The sequence below is a fragment of the Nelumbo lutea genome, chromosome 1 (genome assembly GCF_056320005.1).
Source record: "Nelumbo lutea isolate HS-2025 chromosome 1, American lotus-T2T, whole genome shotgun sequence".
NCBI lineage: Eukaryota > Viridiplantae > Streptophyta > Magnoliopsida > Proteales > Nelumbonaceae > Nelumbo > Nelumbo lutea.
In genome coordinates, this window is record NC_142684.1 from 32835038 (window position 1) to 32845544 (window position 10507).

The 10507-nt window shown below is 37.2% G+C and overlaps 1 protein-coding gene across 1 annotated transcript; it reads left to right on the top strand.

The window, feature by feature from the left end:
* The first annotated feature begins 3874 nt into the window (after nt 1–3874).
* LOC148874201 (putative disease resistance protein At1g50180) lies at nt 3875–6795 on the top strand. Its single transcript, XM_088966080.1, is given in 1 exon segment — nt 3875–6795. A coding segment is annotated over 1 exon segment (2736 nt). The 3' UTR covers nt 6611–6795.
* The last annotated feature ends 3712 nt before the right edge of the window (nt 6796–10507 follow it).

Sequence of the window (10507 nt, forward strand, 5' to 3'; positions counted from 1 at the left end):
TTTCTTATCTCCTGGAAGGTATGCTTTCTGACATTTACCTTAAAGAATGTCTTTTTTTTTTTTTTGGGGGGGTGGGGGGAATGCCCGATTAGTACCCTGTACTTTGGGCCTAGTGTCACTTTGGTCTCCGAACTTTAAAATGCGACAACTCAGTACTCGGACTTTCAAAATGTGTCAATTCAGTACCTGTCGTTAACCAGCCATTAAGTGGCATTTTAAAAAGACAAAAATGCCCTTCAAGTGTCATCTAATTTTCTTTATAAACCATCTAAATGTTGACAAAAAATTAACAGTTCCAAATCCTTGCCTCTTATATTCAAGAAAGTTGGGGTCATGTATCACTGAGCATTCTGGTGACCCCAACTTTTTTAAATAGAAGAGGCAATGATTTGGGACTGTTAATTTTTTGTCAATGTTTGGATGGTTTATAAAAAAAATTAGATGACACCAAAGGGCATTTGTGTCTTTCAAATGCCACTTAATGGCTGGTTAGCAACTAATTAACGGCAGGTACTAGATTGATACATTTTGAAAGCTCGGGTACTGAATTGTCACATTTTAAAGTTCGGGGACCAAAGTAGAGGATACTAAATGGGAGTTTTCCCTTTAGCCTTTCTGGTATATCTTACCTTGCTGTATATCTTAAGCCTTTGTAGTTGGAAATTTCGGTGCACTTGGTTCTAGTCTAAATAGCAATGAGCATGTTAGGCTGTGTGTGGTTGTCTTGGATAAATACTAAATACATTAAGAAAGTTACAAGCTTACAATGAGGCCCTGTTCCCTTTTCGGTTATTTACTTACCCAGGTATGCACTTACCCGGGTAAGTGTTTCCCAGGAAAGATTTACCTGGGTAAGTAATTGCATTTACCCATGTTTTTTTATTTCCTATATAAATGAAGCAATGACCATTTTAGCTATAAGAATCCATTATTAAAAGGGGCATTTTTGTCCCATTCAACTATTGGCAACTTTCTCTCTGGGTGGGAAAGTTATTTACCCACTTAGGAGATGGGTATTATTTACCCAGATAAGTGATACTCAGAAAAATAAATTTTCCCTAGTCCTAACATAAATCTGAAAGAAGAACATGGGTTTCTTGGTGAATAGAAATCAAAATTTCATTGACCAATTTTCCTCTTTCCAAATCCAAAAACAAAAAAATGCCCCCTGAATTACAAAGGATAGTAAGATTTGATCCCTTATTTCCAAACAGTCCGACCCAAAATTTTCAATAAACCCGTCATTTTTTTTCTTGGTAGAAGAAGGTTTCATTCAACCAGCAGAAAATGAAACATGGATAAAAAACAAGACACCTTACCTAATTCAGGTCCTCACTTGTTTTCAATTTGTTGAATAGTGTAAATACTGTTTTATCCATATTCATGATTAGATGTCGTTAAAGCAGGCTACCGAAATAGTCAAAGTTTCTCCCTCTATTAAGCCGTGGAGTGTCTGAGATTGGCTATATATATTGGATTCTCAGTGTCCGTTCCGGAGGGTTTTTGGGAGATCGGCTTCAGTGCTACAAGGCTGTGCTCATACTGTTTGCACAGCCTTTTACAGCCATGAGACTATCTCAATGATTGTATACTTTTTTCATGAAGAAATATTTCCAATGCAAAGTTGAAAGGGACTTTGCAAAGGGTGTGAGCAGGGTCTTGTGAGGATCAAATCTGAATGTCATAAAATTTTGAAAAGTGTGCCACTGTTTCAGACACAGGAAATCAAACCATTTCATTCCGTTCCATTTGGCACATCTTTTCGTGCGGCCAAAAATCGATGCATAGAAAAGTCGTGAGAAGCTCAAAATGGGTGATTTTTGGGAATTTCCAAATGGAACTTTGGTGTTTTTTTTTTTTTTCTATCCGTCTTCGCATGAAAAGAAGCACAGAAAAACACACATTCACTAAACAAACTTCGAACTGCTCAGATCTTAATGCAAAAGTTCAATGCGTCTTTTGACTGTCAGAACTATTAGAAGATCTTTTTAAAAAGATTTGCCAAACAGCCCCAAAAATATTCTAAGTAGCTTTTCCATAATACAACTACTCAACGACCACTTCTTTGTGATCGCAACTGACCTCTGAAACTACTGTGTATTTTGAGCTACTAAAATCTCTTTTTCCTGAATGCACCACAGCACCAAACCTTAGAATTTTAATAAAACATTGATTCAGTATATATTTTAATGAAAAGTTGTATTTCAAATTCCAATGTTTTTAAACACTACACACAACCACACTATAGAATGTGTGGTGAGAGCCAAAGCTACCATTTCAACCTCACCATAATGGGTCTTAGTAGCTTGGCATGCATCACACTTTTTGTGATACAGTATCGAACACATAGACCTCAACCCAAGCCCCAACACACAAACCTCAACCCAAGCCCAATCTGTTAGGAACAGTTTGGAAGTAATTTATTTGTAAAAGGAAAACAAGGAAAGCTTACAGATTCAGGGCTCAGTTAGCTGCTTTATGAAGTAAACACAAAACAAGATTCTTTATTTTATGAATAACGCTTGATACAAGTACTAAGAAAAAAAATAATTAATCAAACAAGTTGTAATTTGTAAAGTGGAATTGTGTGTTAAGGATGGGATCAGATTCCAATAATATTAATTAATTCTCTTTCTTAAAGAACAATCGACTAGAAAAACTGTGCCTTTGTTCAATTTTCTTGGAAGTAGGGAAAGCGCGGTTTTTTACTTTGAGTTGGGAAACTTGTAAATTCAGTTTCAATTCCATGCACGAAGAAAAATGACATTGAGGGATGGAAGACTCATGGTGGATTATAATGTTTTAAACCAACGCCTATTGTTGTAAACTCTAATCACCATTTCTCTCTTTTATTTCCCTTACCCTTATATACCCCATACCCATATTCTCAAAACCTTTGAAGCCCATTAGTTTTTTTCTGATTTTGAAAGGAAAAAAAGTTGGTCAATAAGATTTTGGTTTTTAATGATCGAGATATCTATATATCCATTTCCCAAATGGGTAAATAATCTTTTCATCAGGGAAAAGTTAACATTTGGATGAGACAAAATTGTTCATTTTAATAATGGTTTTTTATGATTAAACTGATCATTATCTTATTTACCTAAAAAATTAAAAAACATGAATAAATGCACTTATCCAAATAAATAACTTCCCAAAATAAACTTTGGTAGTAGTGGGATTTGATCCCAATCTGCTAGGACAAGTCAGAGACTGTATCAATTGAACTACCCATCAGTTAGGTGGTACAGGATCAGTTTGACCCATGTTCATCTATATTTATTATTCAAATCTATGGGCTCCTTCAAATTTAATTTTGCTTGACAAACAGTGCCTATATAAATAATAGAAGGAATAAGTGGACTGCAATTCACCTCATGAATTTGGCATCAATCCACGAGCAGGATTCAGTCCACCCCTAGAAATCTTTAGTCCACCCTAGGGGTGGACTGAACTATAAAAACCCCTAAATAGAATGTAATTCATTGGTAGCAACGACCCATCACTAAGTATTCTCATTTTATCATGTCATGATGTAAATAAATTAAACAGGGTTCTCTCTCTAATTGTAAGAAGGAAGAATCGCCATTGTGAGGGAATTTCAATTGGCGATTGAAACAACTTTTTGAAGTGTAGAAAAGAGACCCACTAATTATTTATTGAGAGAGAGAGAGAGAGAAGTTGCATGTGCACAAGCACCATCCTGGTGAGACTTGCAAGGCAATCTTCATTGATACCAAGAGAGAGAGAGCTCACATGATTCAGCATTCACATTGCCGAGTAGAAAGAAAGAATTAGTTTGCGCTATAAATAGACCTAATTGTCTTGTTCTAAGACAATGAGAAGGGATGGGAAAAAGGAAATGGAATATCAGATGGCCGACTCTGTAATTTCATGTGTTGTAAGTAAGCTGGGCGATTTACTCATTCAAGAAGCAGTTTTGTTGTCCGAAGTGAAAGACCAAGTTGAAGGGCTTCAAACTGAACTGAGGAGGATGAAATGCTTCTTAAAAGATGCAGATACAAATCAAGAAGAAGACCAACGACGGATCCACAACTGGATTACAGAAATTCGAAAGGCTGCTGTGGAGGTGGAGACAACTGTCCTCGACTATATCCAAGCAGTAAAAGTAGCACAGAAAAAGAGCTTTGTGACAAGGTGTCTTTGCATCGTCAAGGAAGGTGTAGATCTCCACCACTTTGGAAAGAAAGTTGAAAAAATCCAACGGAAGATCCTTAACATCTCTAGTAGTCAAAAAAACTATGAAATTAGAAATATTGGTGAAAGATTAGAACGGGCGGGAGCCTCTTCAGCTGAGATGTAACAACAGTTGAGATGGAGCTATTCACATGTTGTCGATGAATATGTTATTGGCTTGGATGAAGACAGCATGGAGCTAGTAGACCAGTTGGTTGTTGAAGAAAGAAGGCTTAGAGTGATTTCCATTGTTGGAATGGGGGGTCTGGGAAAGACAACCCTTGCCAAGAAAGTCTACAACCATAACGATGTTAAGCATCACTTTGATTGTTGTGCATGGGCTTTCATATCTCAACAACCAAGTTGGAGAGATGTATTGCAGAGAATAATTAAGGAGGTTGAGCGTCCCAGTAAGAAAAAGATATCGTTGGAGACAATGCAAGAGAATGAGCTGGTGGTGGAGCTTCATAGAACATTGGGAGTGAAGAGATATCTGGTGGTTCTTGATGATATATGGAGAAAAGATGATTGGAATCGATTGAAACCTGCCTTTCCAAATGGGAGGAATGGAAGCAAAATAATGCTCACTACCCGCAATAAGGAGGTTGCTCTGCATGCTGATCCATTTAGCATTCCCCATGAGCCGCAGTGTTTAACACCAAATCAGAGTTGGGATCTGTTCTGTAAGAAAGCATTCCGAGAAAACATGGGTGATACAAGTAGTAGCAGCAGCTGCCCTTCTCCTGGTCTGGAGAAGATAGGAAAAGAGATGGTGCAGAAATGTTGCGGCCTGCCTCTTGCTATTGTTTTACTAGGAGGGCTCTTAGCAACAAAAGGTTCTTCTTTCTCTGAGTGGGAAGTGGTTCATGAAAGTGTTAAATCCATCTTCACAGCAGATGAACCTGGAGGAGTGATGAAGATATTAGCTTTGAGCTACCATGATCTGCCTTTCCACCTAAAACAGTGTTTCCTTTATCTGGGACTTTTCCAAGAGGACTCTGAGATCTCCAAAAGGAGATTGATCCAATTGTGGCTTGCTGAGGGTCTCATAACTACAGTGCAGGAATGAAGAGGAGAAGAAACAAAGGAGGGCCTTGCCAATAAGTATTTAGAGGAGCTACTCAATAGGTACATGGTTCAGGTGGCGTCAGTGAGCTTAAGTGGAAAAGTTAAAACCTGCTGTATTCATGACCTTCTGCGCGATCTGTGTGTGACAAAAGCGAAGGAGGAGAATTTCTCTGAGATCTATCACCCCACAAACACTTCTTATATGCCAAAGCTTGCTGTACATTATGAGACAGATAAGTTCTTTTCCTCTCTCAATCAGGATAATCCACACCTCTTTTCTCTCTTCTTCTTTATTGGGTTAAGGGACAATAGCCAGCTAAAGCTTGTCTTTAGGAGATTCAAATCACTTCAGGTTTTGGATCTTGAGGGAGTCTATGTTAGAAGACTACCTAGGGAAGTAGGAAATTTAGTCTACTTGAAATATTTGGGCCTAAGGAACACTAACATAGAGAAACTTCCAAAGTCCATAGGCAACCTAAGGAACTTGCAAACCACGGATTTGTTACACCGGCATGACCCTCACCATAAACAAATTGTACCCAACGTGGTGTGGAAGATGAAAGAGTTGAGATATTTGTATCTTCCTAATGATCTTCATTGTAGTGCACAGTGGCGAATTAGCACTTTGAGAAACCTTCAGACCCTATGGAATATTTTTGCTGGTACTTGGATAGACAAAGGATTGGCCAAATTGATTAATCTAAGGAAATTGAGCATTCAGGGAATTTGGGGTCCGAACCAGTGGAATGTTGTTCTAGAATCCATTGTAAAATTCAACAACCTTCAATCCTTGAAGCTGCAGTCGGATCGACTACTTCCAAGTTTGGCACCACTTTCTGGTTTTCAGCGTCCCCTTAGATTGTGTTTGGTAGGAAATATAGAAAAGCTACCTGGGCCAAATGATTTTCCATCAAAACTTACCAAGTTGTCCTTAAAAAGTTCTGGGTTTGGACAAGAGCAACTGAAGGCACTTGGGGAACTGCCATGCTTAATGGTTCTTGATCTCCATGCCAAATCATACCTTCCAAAGGAAATAATTTTCACATCTCAAGGTTTCTATCAACTTGAGTTTCTTGGTTTTTTGGAACTTGAACTAGAAAGCTGGTGCATTGAAGAAGGAGCATTGCCAAGACTTAAGCGTTTGCATCTGCAAGACTGCCATAGGATGGAAATGATTCCAGAAGGATTGAGGTCTGTGACTACGCTCCGTGAATTCAATGTGCTTGATATGCCGAAAGAATTTGAAGACAGGCTTGACAACAGCAATGGAGAGGATTTCTACAAAGTCCAGCACATACCTTATATCAGATTTGATAGGAAATTTCGAAGACTACCAATACGATGAGAAAAGCAAGTCCACCTATTATTTATTTTTTTTTGGAATTTTCAGTGACTCCGCTGTTCATCGATAGACGAAGCTCTCTCTTTTTCATCTCGTGCCAGATGCAACAAAAGATGAGTCCTTTTTCTTTCTCGCGAACCACGGGAGCGCCTAGCGCCCAGAGGAGCAAAACTTATTTTCCTTCCAGGGTAAAGTAGAACGAAGGGAGTGTACAACTGGGCGCAGCCCCACTTTTTTGTTCGGGAGAGATAGAATGGAGTTCTTCACGAAGTTCAAGTTTTTTCTCTAGTCTTTGTGTTTTGCTTTCCTTGGTGTGAGTCCAGTATTTGGATTCTGTTTTCTTCTTTATTCTGTTTAAAATAAAGAAAAGTAATATTTAAAGTTTAATTACTTTTTAATTTATGCATATATATATATATATATCAATATATAATATCAAATTTATAAATTCTAAATTTCATAAATTATATACTAATATCTATTACATAATTATATATAAATAAATACATTTTTATTGGACTCCGGATCTTAACTCAGATGGGATCAGATCCACACTCGATTAGTAATGGAAAAAGATGGGCGAGTTAATGGAGCTTGGATGTTGGATCTGCTACCCACGATCTGTTCCCGGGAATATCTCTCTCTTGTCATTTCATGGGAGATGATAAGAGTACAGGGCGGCGGTGTTTTGTGGGTAGGGATATAAGAACACTTCGTGGGTAGCAGATATGAAGTGGAGTTAATGGGTTGCTGGGTTTTCTTTCAAGGTTTCCTTTGAATTTTTTCTTCTCTCCGTTCAATTTCCGGTGGTTTGGCTTGGCTTCAGGGATTTTCAAAACCAATAGCACAGGTTCAGTTTCAAAAATACCCCACAGTTTTGTTGATCAAATCATGAGTACATCTAATTATCCCTTTCTTCTTCTTCCTCCTTTTTCCTTCTCCCATATCTCTTGTTCTTTTTTCTCCCTTCTTCCCCTTTCCTTGAAAAAAAACAACAAGATGGAGCTAATGATGATAGAAGGTAGTATCACAACACCTGTCGGTTCAGGACACAAGACCCTAGACCATTCAACAACTTGAAATAACACCAATATAGTGGATTTGCAGGATCTTAATAAATGCAATTCACTTGTGTATGTTCTCCTAGTCTACATTTTTAATAATTTATGGCTACATAAAGGATCTGTAGGTTGGAAACCTTGTTCCTAGAATATAAGTAACCACATTGGTTTCAATATACCTGCCACTTGTTCTCACTTTTAGTTGTGTTCAAATCAAAGTAGAGCTTAAAGCCTTACTTTTCTCAACCACTCTTGCCAAGTCTTCTACGCCTAACGTTCATAGACGTTGGATTGACTTGGCCCAACAAATGTGTATATGTGAAAGTGTAAAAACTTGTTTGCAAAAACATTTTATTTATATAAAAATAAAATACAATATAATAAGAAAAAAGATATGATATTGTGTCACAATATACACAAAAAGTAAGCAATTAGTCCGTTGGTATGTGGCTATATCCAATGGCCACGGTTTGTCCAACACACCAAGGCTAAATCATCAAGGGCCATATGCCACTCAGTCCAACATCTCCCACTTGGTCATATTGGCTTAAATATGACCATAAAAGCACAAACAAAATCAGCCCAACTAAGGTCACTCAACCCAACTAAGGTCAGTAATGAGGAGTGGCCATGAAAGCACATACAAAATCATAGAAGCAAAAGAGATATTAAATGAATTAGGAGCAGCCATTCAATGGACACCTTGGTTTGCAAACTGTATTTCAAGAGTTGAAATGAGGATCAAAGATTTCAAGAATTAATTTCTTATATAGAAAGCAAATGCCAGACCTTAGTACTTTAAATCATAAAAGTACTAATTGTAAATAAGGTTTTGAGTAGATGCATGTATATTCTAATTAAAATAAGTACAATAAGAACTTGGTATGGATATGCATCCCAGCACCCAACATTAATTGAAACCCATTATATATATGGATTTGGATTTGGAGGGAGCCACCCACGACCCACCCTTTGTCATGTCCACTCAGAGACATTTTGCCTCACAAGTTCAGTGGAAGTGGATGGATTACTCTCATACTCTGTATCGTATGCGTGAAACAGCAAAACCCCAATTAGGTAGCTTTTTCTTTTTTCTTTTAATTGTTTGGTTGCTTTCGTCTAACCAAATAAATAATTTATTATTGTAATTTGTAAGGGTCACATGGGATTATAATCCAAACAACACTATGAGTGTGTGATTATAATTCCAAACAACACATTAAGTATGAGAGATGGTGGTGGAATACACATGAACTTCATGAATTTCTACACATCTGAAGAGGGTCCATTCTGATGTTGAGGCAATCAGAATTGTCTAGACTTATGTTGGAAGAGTCTAGTAGGATTAATTGCCAAATTGATGATGATGAGGTGTATGAGGCAGTGAGAAGAGAGCATAGCAAGATGTTCCGACAACATCTTCTAAAAGAAGTATTCAGATGTAGAGTTGATTTCCTTCATCTCATGACTCATGGAGTTGCCAAACTAAACTTTGATGGCTGTAATTTTGGAAACCTTGGAAATTCTAGAAACTAAGGTATTTTCAGAAATTCATATGGGAAGATTCATTATACCCAGTGCTCATATCTGATTTGTTATGGAACAGCAATTAGAGCCAAGACTTTGCATTATTGCAGTAGTTGAGGTTCATGCTCTCCCTCGACTTTCAAAGGTTGGAGGTGGAGAATGACTCTCAAATGGCCATCAGACGGATGAACAATGTAGAGAAAGGGCTATAGTAGTTGAGGCACCATATTCAAAAAGGTAAAGCTCTTGCGTCCATAGTGAATATCTTACTCATTTGAGCAAGGATGTCAGTTAATGAATTTAAAAAGAAAGTGGTCCTTGGTGATTCTTTTAAATATGTTGGAATTTTGAGTGAAGTGAAAGATTTCCATGCTTAATGTTGAACCCTTGTAAGACTACAACTTCAATTGTGAAAAATCCAACCTCTTTGGTAAAGTAACTTATGGAGTTAAGAAAATTCCTTTCAGGTGATTCTAGTTTGAATTAACTGAATTTGATAATTGTTTTACTGGCTATGGGACTAATCACTTAGAAAAATCATAAGTTATTGTTTGAGTTTTAAAATATATATTTTGTGTGGAGTCATGAATCGAAAAACAAGTTCTATGCCTCGCACGATGCTTCGCCAGCAAACCCTGTAAGCCATCCCAACTTTATTTTTATTTTTCATGCATTTATAATTTTTTGGCATGAAAATAATATTCTATTTTCATTGTCTTCTACAGGACACCCACAACTTGGATTAGGAGCATCTCATGCACTTGAAATAAGTCAGGAGAGGGAAAGAACATCTCATGCACTTCAAACAAATCAAAAAAGGGAAGGAGCATCTCATGCAAGTCAAACAAGTCGAGAGAGGGAGAGGGGGAATCTGAAGGGGAAGAAGAAAGTCCTTTTTAGATGATGTATAGATCTTTCATTTTTTGGTTTTGAGCATACAGCCATCAAATATTTTATTGTAAAAAAGATTGTTAGACTTAAAGATTATTTAAAGTTTAATGTTTAAGTTTATTTTTAATTTTTTCATAGTGTATAAATGTGAATTCAATTTACAGGTTGATAAAAGAACTATTGAGCCTATAGGTTGATAAATGCATTATTGGGCAAATTACACAAATAAGTGATGGATGCTTATTAAAGCATCTATACAAGTTTTAACGATGTTTAATTAAACGTCGCCAAAAGCAAAAGCCTAATAAAATGTATCACTTTTTGTGACGTTTATGAACGTCGTCGAAACTCCCAGATTCGACGAACGTCGCCAAAACTCTCAGGTTCGATGATGTTTGTAAACGTCATCATAACTCTCAGA